Source organism: Eubalaena glacialis, chromosome 8 (genome assembly GCF_028564815.1).
Source record: "Eubalaena glacialis isolate mEubGla1 chromosome 8, mEubGla1.1.hap2.+ XY, whole genome shotgun sequence".
In the NCBI taxonomy this organism is placed as follows: Eukaryota; Metazoa; Chordata; class Mammalia; order Artiodactyla; family Balaenidae; genus Eubalaena; species Eubalaena glacialis.
The window spans coordinates 2,910,116-2,925,177 of NC_083723.1; the positions used below are offsets into that span (position 1 = coordinate 2,910,116).

A 15,062-nucleotide genomic window follows, 5' to 3' on the forward strand; every position below is an offset into this window, starting at 1 on the left:
ACCTCACACAAGGCCAGTGACCACCCACCCCTCCAGGGGGACCCATGCAGGAGAAGGTGTCACTGGGCTCGGGGCCCCAGCAACTTCCGAGGAGGGTCAGACCTGCCCGGCTATGACTGACGGGCTCGCGGGGGTCGGACATGTGGGCAGGGGCAGGGCGGGTGCCACAGGTGACAGCCAGGGCCCACACGGGGGCAGAGGCAGGACCCCAGCTCCAGGGGTGGGGGGATGCAGAGTGCGGGAGGCCTGAGAAACTCAAGGGCAAGGTGGGCAAAGGTCAGCACAATGTCCCCCACCATTCCATTCCCCCACGCTGGGTTTAAGCTGGAGAACCAGGATGCTTGTACGAAACTCAGCTATTCCCACCCCCATGGCCCGGGCTCCCATAATATAAGAATTCAGGCTCGTGGCTCAAACAGACGCTTACTTCTCATGGTTCTGGAGGCCAGGAGTCCAGGGTCAAAGTCCCACAGGGTCGGGTTCTAGAGAGGACCCTTGCTGGCTTGTCTGCAGCCGTGTTCTTGCTGTGTCCTCACGGGTGTGGAGCAGCTTTGGTCTCTTCTGCGCTTCTTCTGAGAGCACTAATCCCACCACGGGGGCCCCACCCCATCACCTCATTTAAACCCACCCACCTCCCTAGGCCTGAACCTAAAGCCATCACAGTGGGGTCAGGGCTTTAACAGAGGAATTCTCCGGGGACACAGGCATGCAGCCCACAGGTCACCCAGACCACGCAGACTTGGTAGGCTCAGACAAGCCCAGGATGCCTCTCCCATAGCATCTGGCAAGGACATGGCCACAGGGTGGACATAAACCCAGGGCAGACTTGGCATGGCCTGCCCAGAGACATCCGCACCCTATGGATGCCTCATGTGGAGGACGCGGGAAGTCAGATGGCACCGTTACATCACATCACAGCGGCTGCAGACTCACACCTGCCCACACCTGATCACACCTACCCATTCCCGCTCACACCTGACCACTCCTGCTCACTCCCGCCCACACCTGCCTACTCCTGAACACACCTGCACACTCCCACCCACACCTGGCCACTACCGCCCACACCTGACCACTCTGGCTCACTCCCGCCCAAACCTGCCAACTCCTGACCACACCTGCACACCCCTACCCACACCTGCACACTCCCGCTCACACCTGCACACTCCTGCTCACACCTAACCATTCCTCACTCCCACCCTCAACTGACCACTCCTGCTCACTCCCGCCCACACCTGCCCACTCCTGACCACACCTGCACACTCCCACCGACACCTGCCCACTCCCGCTCACATCTGCACACTCCCACCAACACCTACCCACGCCCGCTCACACCTAACCACTCCTGCTCACTCTCACCCACTCCCGCTCATACCTGACCACTCCTGCTCACTACCGCTCACACCTGCCCACTCCCGACCACACCTGCCCACTCCCGCCCACACCTGACCACTCCTGCTCACTCCCACCCACACCTGCCCACTCCCGCTGGCACCTGCCCACTCTTGCTCACACCTGCACACCCCCACCCACACCTGCACACTCTCGCTCACACCTGCACACTTCCACCCACATCTGCTCACTACTGCTCACACCTGACCACTACTGCTCACATCTGCCCACTGCCGCTCACACCTGCTCACCCCCGCTCACACCTGCCCACTCCCGCTCACACCTAACAACTCCTGTTCCCTCCTGCCCACACCTGCCCACTCCCGACCACACCTGCACACTCCCACAAACACCTGCCCACTCCCGCTCACACCTGACCCCTGCTCACTCCCACCCACACCTACCCACTCCAGACCACACCTGCACACTACCACCCACACCTGCCCACTCCCACTCACACCGGCCCAGTCCTGCCCACACCTGCCCACTCCCACTCACACCTGCCTACTCTGGCTCACACCTGCCCACTCCCGCTCACACACGACCACTCCCACTCACACCTGAGCACTCCTGCTCACTCCCACCCACACCTGCTCACTCCTAACCACGCCTGCACACTCCCACCCACACCTGCACACTCTGGCTCACACCTGCCCACTGCCGCTCACACATGACCACTCCTGCTCACTCCCGCACACACCTGACCACTCCTGCTCACTGCCACTCATACATGACCACTCCTGCTCACTCCCACTCACACCTACCCACTCCTGACCACACCTGCATACTCCCACCCACACCTGCCCACTACCTCTCACACCTGCCCACTCCCACTCACACCTGCTCACTCCCGCCCACACCTGCTCACTCCTGCTGACACCTGCCCACTCCAGAACAGACCTGCCTACACTCTCCCACACCTGCCCATTCCCAAACACCTGCACACTCTAATCCACACTTACTCACTCTCCTTCACACCTACTCACCCCAGCCTACACCTGCCCACTCCTGCTCACTGCCATCCACATGTAACCACTCCTGACCACACCTGCACACTCCCACCCACACCTGCTCACTTCCACCCACATCTGCCCACTCCCTCTCATACCTGCACACTCCTGCTCACACCTGCACACTCCCACCCACACCTGCACACTCCAGCTCACACCTGCCCACTGCCGCTTGCACATGACCACTCCTAATCACTCCCACACACCTGACCACTCCTGCTCACTCCCACCCACACCTACCCACTCCTGACCACACCTGCACACTCCCATGCACACTTGCCCACTCCCGCTCACATCTGCTCACTCCCACCCACACCTGTGCACTCCCGCTCACCCCTGCCCACTCCCACTCACACCTGCACACTCCCACCCACACCTGCCCACTCCCGCTCACACCTGCCCAGTCCCGCCCACACCTGCCCACTCCCACTCACACCTGCCAACTCCGGCTCACACCTCCACACTGCCGCTCACACATGGCCACTCCTGCCCACTCCCGCCCACACCTGACTACTCCTGCTCACTTCTGCCCACACTTACCCACTCCTGACCACACCTGCACACTCCCAACCACACCTGCCCACTTCTGCTCACTCCCACCCACCCCTGCTCACTCCTGACCACACCTGCACACTCCCACGCACACTTGCCCACTCCCGCTCACAACTGCTCACTCCCACACAGACCTGCGCACTCCCGCTCACCCCTGCCCACTCCCGCTCACCCCTGCCCACTCCCGCTCACACCTGCTCACTCACGCTCACACCTGACCACTACTGCTCACTCCCAACTCCACCTGCTCACTCCTGACCACACCTGCACACACCCACGCACACTTGCCCACTCCCGCTCCCACCTGCTCACTCCCACCCACACCTGTGCAATCCCGCTCACAAGTGCCCACTCAGCTCACACCTGCACACTCCTGGCCACACCTGCCCACTCTGGCTCACACCTGCCCACTGCTGCACACACCTGCTCCCTCCCGACCACACCTACCCACTCCTGCCCACTCCCTCCCACACCTGCCCACTCCCGCTCACACCTGCTCACTCCCACTCACAGCTGCTCACTCCTCCTCACACTTAACCACTCCCAACCACACCCACACACTTCTCACTCCCACCCACACCTGCTCACTCCTGACCACACCTGCACACTCCCATGCACACTTGCCCACTCCCGCTCACACCTGCTCACTCCCACCCACACCTGCGCACTCCCGCTCACACCTGCCCACTCCCACTCACACCTGCCCACTGCCGCTCACACCTACTCACTGCCGACCCCACCTGCACACTCCTGCACACTCCCACCCACTCCTGCCCACTCCCGCTCACACCTGCCCACTCAGGCTCACACCTGCTCACTGCCGCTCACACATGACCACTCCTGCTCACTTCCGCCCACACCTACACACTCCTGAGCACACCTGCACACTCCCGCCCACACCTACACACTCCAACACCTGCCCACTCCCGCTGGCACCTGCCCACTCTCGCTCACACCTGCTCACTCCCACCCACACCTGCTCACTCCTGACCTCACCTGCACACTTCCACACACACTTGCCCACTCCCACTCACACCTGCTCACTCCCACCCACACCAGCGCACTCATGCTCACAGCTGCCCCCTCCCGCTCACACCTGCACACTCCCACCCACACCTGCACACTCCCACACAGACCTGCGCACTCCCGCCCACACCTGCCCACTCCTGCTCACACCTGACCATTCCAGCTCACTCCCGCCCACACCTGCCCACTCCCTCGCACACCTGCCCATTCCCTCCCACTCCTGCACACTTCCACCTACACCTGCCCACTACTGCTCACACCTGACCACTACTGGTCACACCTGACCACTACTGCTCACTCCCACCCACACCTGCCCACTCCCGAGGATACCTGCACTCCCACCCACACCTGCCTACTCCCAACCAAAGCTGCCCACTCTTGCTCACACCTACCCACTCGCGCTCACACCTGACCACTCCTGCTCACTCCCGCCCCCACCTGCCCAATCCTGACCACACCTGCACACTGGCACACACACCTGCCCACTCCCACTCACACCTGCCCACTCCCGCTCACACCTGACCACACCTGCCCACTCCCTCCCACTCCTGCACACTTCCACCCACATCTGACCACTACTGCTCACACCTGACCACTGCTCAGTCCCGCACACACTTGCCCACTTCCAAGGATACCTGCACTCCCACCCACAGCTGCCTACTCCCAACCACACCTGCCCATTCCTGCTCACACCTGCCCACTCGCGCTCACACCTGACCACTCCTGCTCCCTCCCGCCCACACCTGCTCACTCCTGACCACACCTGCACACTGGCACACACACCTGACCACTACTGCTCACTACCACCCACACCTGCTCACTCCTGACCACACCTGCACACTGCCAAGCACACTTGCCCACTCCCGACCACACCTGCATATTCCTAACCACACCTGCCCACTGCCACCCACACCTGAACACTCTTGCTCACTCCCGCCCACACCTGCCCACTCCAGAACACACCTGCCTACGCTCTCCCACACTTGCCCACTCCCCAACAACTGCACACTCTCATCCACACCTACTCACTCTGTCTCACATCTACTCACCCCTGCCTACACCTGCTCACTCCTGCTCACTCCCACCCACATGTAACCACTCCTGACCACACCTGCACACTTCAACCCACACCTGCTCACTCTCACACACCTGCCCCCTCCTGCTCACACCTGAGCACTCCTGCTCATCCCCACCCACAACTGACCACTCCTGCTAACTCCCACCCACACCTGCTCACTCCTAACCACACCTGCACACTCCCACCCACAGTTGCCCACTCCCGCTCACACCTACTCCCACCCACACCTGCGCACTCCTTCTCACACCTGCGCACTCCTTCTCACACCTGCACATTCCCACCCACACCTGCACACTCCAGCTCACACCTGCCCACTGCCGCTCACACGTGACCACTCCTAATCACTCCCACACACACCTAAGCACTCCTGCTCACTCCCACCCACACCTACCCACTCCTGACCACACCTGCACACTCCCATGCACACTTGCCCACTCCCGCTCACACCTGCTCACTCCCACACAGACCTGCGCACTCCTGCTCACCCCTGCCCACTCCCGCTCACACCTGCTCACTCACGCTCACACCTGACCACTACTGCTCACTCCCACCCCCATCTGCTCACTCTTGACCACACCTGCACACACCCACGCACACTTGCCCACTCCCACTCCCACCTGCTCACTCCCACCCACACCTGTGCAATCCCGCTCACAAGTGCCCACTACCGCTCACACCTGCACACTCCTGGCCACACCTGCCCACTCTGGCTCACACCTGCCCACTGCCGCACACACCTGCTCCCTCCCGACCACACCTGCCCACTCCTGCCCACTCCCTCCCACACCTGCCCACTCCCGACCACACCTGCTCACTCCCACCCACACCTGACCACTACTGCTCACTCCTGCCCCCACCTGTGCACTCCCAAACACACCTGCACACTCTCACCCACACCTGCTCACTCTCCCTTACACCTAACCACCCCTGCATACACCTGCCCACTCCTGCTCACTCCCACTCACACCTGCTCACTCCTGACCCCACCTGCACACACCCGTGCACACCTGCCCACTCCCGCTCACACATGCCCACTCCTGCTCACACCTGACTACTCCTGCTCACTCCCACCCACACCTGCCCACTCCCTCCCACACCTGCCCACTCCCTCCCACTCCTGCACACTTCCACCCACATCTGCCCACTACTGCTCACACCTGACCACTACTGCTCACTCCCGCACACACCTGCCACTTCCAAGGATACCTGCACTCCCACCCGCAGCTGCCTACTCCCAACCACACCTGCCCACTCTTGCTCACACCTGACCACTCCTGCTCACTCCCGCCAACACCTGCTCACTCCTGACCACACCTGCACACTGGCACACACACCTGGCCACTCCTACTCACACCTGCCCACTCCTGCTCACACTTGCTCACTCCCACTCACACCTGACCACTACTGCTCACTCCTGCCCACACCTGCCCACTCCCGACACCGGCTCACTCCCACCCACACCTGACCACTACTGCTCACTCCTACCCCCACCTGTGCACTCCCGAACACACCTGCACACTATCACCCACATCTGACCACTACTGCTCACTCTTACACACACCTGTGCACTCCCGAACACACCTGCACACTATCACCCACACCTGCTCACTCCCCTCACACCTACACACTCCTGCTCACACCTGCCCACTTCTGCTCACTACCACCCACACCTGCTCACTCCTGACCACACCTGCACACTGCAAAACACACTTGCCCACTCCCACTCACACCTGTGCACTCCCGCTAACACCTGGCCACTCCCGCCCACACCTGCACACTCCCGCCCACACCTGCCCACTCCTGCTCACACCTGCTCACTCCCATTCACACCTGACCACTACTGCTCACTCCCACCCACACCTGCCCACTGGCAAACACACATGTACACTCTCACCCACACCTGCTCACTCCCGCTCACACCTGCTCACTCCTGCCCACTCCCAAACACACATACACTCTCACCCACACCTGTCCACTGCCACTCACACCTGCCCACTACTGCTCACACCTGCCCACTGCCGCTCACACATGACCACTACTGCTCACTCTCTCCCCCACCTGACCATTCCTGCTCACTCCCACCCACACCTACACACTCCCGCCCACACCTGCACACTCACACCAACACCTGCCCACTGCCGCTCACACCTGCCCAGTCCTGCCCACACCACCCACTGCCACTCACACCTCACTCGGGCTCACACCTGCCCACTGCCGCTCACACCTGCCCAGTCCTGCCCACACCCCCCACTGCCACTCACACCTGCTCACTCGGGCTCACACCTGCCCACTGCCGCTCACACATGACCACTCCTGCTCACTCCTGCCCACACCTGACCACTCCTGCTCACTCCCGCCCACACCTACCCACTCCTGACCACATCTGCACACTCCCACCCACACCTGCTCACTCCCACCCAGTTGCCCACTCCTGCTCACACCTGCTCACTCCCACCCACACCTGCGCACTCCTTCTCACACCTGGCCACTCCCACTCCCACCAGCCCACTCCCGCTCACACCTGCTCACTCCCGCCCACACTTGACCACTCCTGCTCTCTCCCGCCCACACCTGCCCACTCCCGAACACCTGCACACTCTCATCCACACCTGCTCACTCTCCCTCACACCTAACCACCCCCACATACACCTGCCCACTCCTGCTCACTCCCACTCACACCTGCTCACTCCTGACTCCACCTACACACACCCACGCACACCTGCCCACTCCCGCTCACACCTGCTCACTCCCACCCACACGTGCGCATTCCCGCTCACACCTGAGCACTCCTGCTCACCCCCACCCACAACTGACCACTCCTAATTCCCACCCACACCTGCTCACTCGTAACCACACCTGCACACTCCCACCCAAAGTTGCCCACTCCTGCTCACACCTGCTCACTCCCACCCACACCTGCGCAATCCTGCTCACACCTGCCCACTCCCGCTCACACCTGCACACTCCCGGCCACACCTGCCCACTCCGGCTCACCTGCCCACTCCCAACCACAGCTGCACACTCCACACTCCCACCCACACCTGCCCACTCTCGCTCACACCTGCACACTCCCACCCACACTTGCCCACTCCCGCTCATACCTGCCCACTCCCGCTCACACCTGCCCACTCTCACTTACACCTGCCCACTCCTGCTCACACCTGAGCTCTCCCGTTCACTCCTACCCACAGCTGACCACTACTGCTCACTCCCACCCACACCTGCTCACTCCTAACCACACCTGCACACTCCCACACACACTTGCCCACTCCCGCTCACACCTGCTCACTCCCACCCATACCTGTGCACTCCTGCTCACACCTGCTCACTCCCACACACCTGCCCACTCCTGCTCACACCTGCCCATTCCTGCTCACACATGACCACACCTGCCCACTCCTGCTCACACCTGACCACTCCTGCTCACTCCCACCCACACCTACCCACTCCTGACCACACCTGCACACTTCCACCCCCACCTGCCCACTCCCGCTCACACCTGTCCAGTCCCGCCCACACCTGCCCATTCCCACTCACACCTGCCCACTCCGGCTCGCACCTGCCCACTGCCGCTCACAGATGACCACTCCTGCCCATTCCTGCCCACACCTGACCACTCCTGCTCACTTCCGCCCACACCTACCCACTCTGACCACACCTGCACACTCCCACCCACACCTGCCCACTCCCGCTGGCACCTGCCCAGTCTTGCTCACACCTGCACACTCCCACCCACACTTGCCCACTCCCGCTCACACCTGCCCATTCCCGTCCACACCTGCCCACTTCCGCTCATTCCCACCCACACCTGCTCACTCCTGTCCACACCTGTATACTCCCATGCACACTTGCCCACTCCCGCTCACACCTGTTCATTCCCACCCACACCTGTGCACTCCCGCTCACACCTGCCCCCTCCCGCTCACACCTGCACACTCCCACCCACACCTGCACACTCCCACACAGACCTGCGCACTCCCGCTCACACCTGCCCTCTCCCGCTCACACCTGCACACTTCCACCGACACCTGCCCACTACCGCTCACACCTGCCCAGTCCCGCCCACACCTGCCCACTCCCACTCACACCTGCCCACTCCGGCTCGCACCTGCCCACTGCCGCTCACAGATGACCACTCCTGCCCATTCCCGCCCACACCTGACCACTACTGCTCACTCCCGCCCACACCTGCTCACTCCTGACCACACCTGCACACTACCACGCACACTTGCCCACTCCCGCTCACACCTGCTCATTTCCAACCACACCTGCGCCCTCCCGCTCACACCTGACCACTACCGCTCACATCTGCCCACTCCCACTCACACCTGCCCACCACCACTCACACCTGCTCACTCCCGCTCACACTTGACCACTCCTGCTCACTCCCTCCCACACCTGCCCACTCCTGACCACACCTGCACACTCCCACCAACACCTGCACACTCCCACACCTGCCCACTTCCGCTCACACCTGCCCACTGCCGCTCACACATGACCACTCCTGCTCACTCCCACCCCCACCTACCCACTCCTGACCACACCTACACACTCCCACCAACACCTGCCCACTGCCGCTCACACCTGCCCAGTCCCGCCCACACCGCCCACTCCCTCTAACACCTGCCCACTCGGGCTCACATCTGCCCACTGCCGCTCACACATGACCACTCCTGCTCACTGCCGCCCACACCTACCCACTCCCACCCACACCTGCGCACTCCCTCTCACACCTGCACACTCCCGCTCACACCTGCTCACTCCCACCCACACCTGACCACTACTGCTCACTCCTGCCCACACCTGTGCACTCCTGAACACACCTGCACTCACCCACACCTGCTCACTACCCTCACACCTACACACTCCTGCCCACTCCTGCTTACTACCACCCACACCTGCTCACTCCAACCCACACCAGCCCACTACCGACCACAACTGCACACTCCCACCCACACTTGCCCACTCCCGCTCATACCTGCTCACTCCCGCCCACACCTGACCACTCCTGCTCACACCTGCACACTCCTGACCACACCTGCACACTCCTGACCACACCTGCACACTCTCACCCACACTTGCACACTCCCACACACCCACTCCCACCTGCCCACTCCCGCCCACACCTGCCCACTCCCGCTCACTCCCGCCCACACCTGCTCACTCCTGACCACATCTACACACTCCCACGCACACTTGCCCACTCCCACTCACATATGCTCACTCCCACCCACAACTGCGCACTCCCGCTCACACCTGCCCAATCTCACTCACACCCGTTCACTCCCGCCCACACTTGACCACTCCTGCTCTCTCCCGCCCACACCTGCCCACTCCCGAACACCTGCACACTCTCATCCACACCTGCTCACTCTCCCTCACACCTAAGCACCCCCACATACACCTGCCCACTCCTGCTCACTCCCACTCACACCTGCTCACTCCTGACTCCACCTACACACACCCACGCACACCTGCCCACTCCCGCTCACACCTGACCACTCCGGCTCACACCTGCCCACCCCTGACCACACCTGCCCACTGAGCAGCTGTCAACTGGTCACAGAGAAAGAAAGCCAGAGCACAGTGGAGGAGGCCTTGACTCATCTGAGGGGGATCTAGACCACTTTGGGCAACAAGGGTTCTTCCTTTCGAGTGGCTGCTTGAATCTTTCACTCCTTCCACCGCCCTGACTAGTGAATACAGAGGCTTCCGAAGCCCCCCTGTGCCCAGCTCCTTCCAGACGGCTTACACTTTCCTCTTTCCCACTTGACCTCGTCCTTCCAGTGAACGAGGTGGCGTTAGGTGGGCCCCGTGTGTCCAGCACACTGTGTCCATTTTTATTCCCTGTCAGAGCTCCTGACTGGACGCTGACCCCATTGCTTCCTCTGACTTTGCAGGAAGAGAAGGAAGAGCACGTTTCTCTTGCCCTCGGGTAAGTGGCAAAGGAGGGGCCCCCGCTCCCATCACGGCCACTGAGACTGGGCGGGCAGCTTGAGGCTGCCAGGCATCGCTACTAGCAGCACCAACAAAACACGCATTCAGGAGCTCAGAACCCAGTGTGGTCAAGAAACATCCCTTTGAGCCAGCTAGCAAACAACGAAGAACACCAAGTTTCTACACGTAGGGCTAAGTGTGGAACATCCTTCCTGGTCGCCAGTCCCAGAGGGCGGAGGAATCTTGGTGACAGAAACTCAGGCACCAATGCAACGTTCTTGTGGGGGAACTAACTCTGATCCCAAGTAAAACAGCAGGCAAAATCCCTGGGTTTCCTGATTCTGCTTACAGAGTTGTACAGTCCACGGGGTGGAGGCCGGTTTTCTTGCCAGCCGCTGCGAGAGCCAGATAATATTTTCATGGTCTTATTTTAGGACGGGTAATGTTGTAAACAACCTCAGTGCCCAACCCACAGACAGCTTGTCTAGACCCTTATTTGAAGCAGAAGGTCACCAGGCAGGCAGACATCCCAGATGGACTTCAGGCATGTGATGAGGGCTGTAGCCCGGCCAGCGCTGGCCGCAGAAAGGGACCCTGACCTCACCTCTGAGTGCTGATACAGGGACGGCGCAGCCCGCTTGCAAGGCATGAGGTCAGAAGGCAGCAGCTCTCGGGAGCGGGCGAGCGTCAGGAGAAACGTCTCCCTCATAAGAGTGCAGACCCCGCATGGTGCAGGGCATGGATATGCAGAGAAAGAGGATGTGCGACATATCATGCTTGAGGACAACAAGGGTGGAAAAGTGCAGAGGAGAGTGGCTCCACCAGAAAAGGCAAAGAGGCTTCTGAAATACACTCACTGAAAAGAAAGAACATCAAGGGCCCAGGAAGACCTAGTTTAGTGGCTAAGATCAGAGGTGCCAGATCCTGGTGTCAGGTGCTGCCCAGCTCCACCACTCGCACCGGTCCCCACCAGCTCCACCACCCACACCGGGACCCCCACCAGCTCCACCACCCGCACCGGGACCCCCACCAGCTCCACCACCCGCACCGGGACCCCCACCAGCTCCACCACCCGCACCGGCCCCCCACCAGCTCCACCACCCGCACCGGGACCCCCACCAGCTCCACCACCCGCACCGGGGCCCCCACCAGCTCCACCACCCGCACCGGGGCCCCCACCAGCTCCACCACCCGCACCGGGACCCCCACCAGCTCCACCACCCGCACCGGGACCCCCACCAGCTCCACCACCCACACCGGGACCCCCACCAGCTCCACCACCCACACCGGCCCCCCACCAGCTCCACCACTCACAGCTGGGCCTCAGTTTCCCAAATGCAGACTAGATGTACCATTTGTACCTCTCAGGTTTGCTTTGAGAAGTAAATGTTATTTATATAAATAAACACATAAACCACATAGAATGTTGTTTTCGCCATCTTTGTTGTTGTTATTATTATTATTGTTATTGTTAGTGCCATACCCCACTGTGGAACATCACCGGGTCCCCCTCCCAAGCCTGCAGCTCACCCTGGACCAGGCCCTGCCAGCCAGGAGGGACGGAACTGCCAGCCCACCCTTCTGACAAGGTGATGACTGGCGATTTGACCGTGGATGACTTACTGAAGCTCTGCCTGTCTCCTCCCCTGGGGACAATGTGTGTCTCACAGGCACCTCGAAACTGCTGGTTTAAAAGTTGGCTGTCACCTTCTGGGTCAAGTCAAAATCCTTCCGCCCTGAGCACATCCTATTCAAAGTCAGGAATGTTACCAACCGTTCAATTACCCTCCAGTCCCGGTGCCCAGGGAAGCCCAGGGGTAATGCCTCATTGATCCAGATGACGATGACGGTGGTGACATTGTTTTCAGAGAACTAAAATTCATCTTTCAGCATCAAATGATCAGTACTATTATTTTTTTACCATTTTTATAAGACTCTTTCTATAACATATAAACATCTAAGACATCCTAAACGTTGTTCCTAAATCATTCCAAAGTGGCATTTTGGCCAGTAAAGGAAAAAGCTTTGCCAGGCAACAAGCCTGGTAGCAACAGGAGACGAGCAAAGATCCCACAATGTCCCTCCTTTCTTCCCAGAGCCAAGAGCCAGCTCGTCTGTCCTAACTCCGCCCGCGAGCAGCCTGGCGTTCCAACCAGGGGTGGCTCACCTGCTTCGCAGCAGCCGGGCCAGGAGGTAAGGAGCCCGGCGTGAGTGCAGGGGGGCTCCCGGGGCCGCAGAGCTCGGGGAAGGGGTTGGGGATGGCCGGCAGAGATGACGTCCTCAACTGCTGGTCCTCCTGCTGCAGGCGCCTGCAGGAGAGACAACGCCCGTCAAAAGCTGCCGTCCGCTCAGGACCCAGGGGTCCCACGTCTGGGAATCTGCCTGGAAACCCGAGGGAGGGACTTGGATGCATGTTTGGACACCTGTGCCCACACCGCACTGCTCACAACCGTCAAAAGGAGGGAGCAACCAATGGCCCACTGTCCCAGGAACAGTGACACAATGTGGTGTAAACGTGCAGCGGGGCATCACTCAGCCTGCAAGGGGAAGGGGATTCTGACACGAGCTACAGCACGGATGAACCGTGAGGACGGCACTGCAACGAGGCACCTGGAGCAGTCACATCCAGAGACAGAAACAGAGTGGAGGGCCAGGGGTCGGGGACAGGGTTTCAGATGTGCAAGATGTGCAAGTCTTGCAGATATAAGACATAGAGGAGAGAGAGGAGGGCCCTTCCTATAACCGCTGGGCCACCTGCCCAGGAGCTTACTTGGACTGTTAACAAACCCCACTCCTCCGTAACAGCCTCCTGGTGACAGAAAACCCAGGGGACGCATGAGTCCTTTGTCACACAGAGCAAGAGGGGAGGACGTGCAGCCATGCTCACCTTCAGGACCTCCCAGCCCGGAAGTACTGCTAACCAGTGACTCACCGGCGAATGTTTTACTTTGTTTTGAATTACCGCACAAGAGGCTGACTTTCTGATATCCTAGCTTCACAGAAGTTCACAAAGCTTCTCTCTTTAGGAGGCAGTTTTGAGCATTTTAAAAGTCCTGTTTCTTAGGGCAGGGAAATGACTCCATACAATACTATAAGGCTGGATCCACGTCATCACACATTTGTCCAAACCACAGAATGCACACCATCACGAGCCAGCCCCAGTGTGAAGCAGGGGCTCTGGGTGGTAACGATGGTGCTGAGGGTCATCGGTGACAACAAGGGTGCCGCCCCGGTGGGGATGATGATGGAGGGGGCTGAGTGTATGCTGAGGGGGATGGGGAGAGCATGTGGGAAACCTCTGCAGCTGCCTCTCGATTTTGCTATGAACCCAAAACGGCTCTTAAAAATAAAATCTTTTTAAAAAAAAAAGGTGCTAATTGAAAGAGGCCAGACACAGAAGGTCACATATTATATGATTCCATTTGTCAGAAATATTCAGACCAGATCAATGCACAGCACAGAACACAGATGGATGGTTGCCAAGGGCTGGGGGGAGGGGAAAGCAGGGGGGCCCTGCTCAGTGGGTGGGAGGTTCATCCGCAGACGGGGATACTCGGGAACTAGACAGGGTCAGGGGGTGCTGCACAGCCCTGGGAGTGTCCTAACCGCCACCGAACACACACTACGAAGTGATTCAGTCTACGCTGTGCAAATTTCATTTCAGTACGTTATTTTAAACATTGCAAAACAAAGTGTTTATAGCGGTTCACAAGTATCACCCAAAGCCAAACCAAGGTATATCAAAGCCGAAGAGTCCCACTGAAGAGGCCCGTGGCCAAAGGGTACTTCGCTCCACAAGAGACACAGGAGGCGGGGTCAGGGACCAGGAGAAAGGGTGGGACCGCACTCCTCCACCCGTCCAGGTGCGAACACGCCCCCTTCACTGCAGTCCCTCCTCCTCCTCCACCTGTCACCCCTCTACTCTCCAGTTTCTGCTCTGTACCTGCTCTCTTCAGACGTGTGACAATCTCTGGGAAGTCCTCGGCAGGGCAGACCTGCTCCTTGGGCCCCTCACCTGGGTCTGCATCTGGGGTCCCCACTCACCAGGTATGGGCCAAGTCACCTCCCCC

At 60.3% G+C, this 15,062-nt stretch overlaps 1 protein-coding gene across 8 annotated transcripts in view; it reads right to left on the reverse strand.

The window, feature by feature from the left end:
* Window positions 1-15,062, reverse strand: part of GRB10 (growth factor receptor bound protein 10) — a 208,663-nt gene that overhangs the window by 72,764 nt on the left and 120,837 nt on the right. For all 8 annotated transcript variants that reach the window (XM_061198300.1, XM_061198299.1, XM_061198298.1 and 5 more), the window contains one exon: window positions 13,160-13,301. In XM_061198300.1, the coding sequence (XP_061054283.1) occupies window positions 13,160-13,301 (142 nt within the window). The remainder of the gene's footprint in view (window positions 1-13,159; window positions 13,302-15,062) is intronic.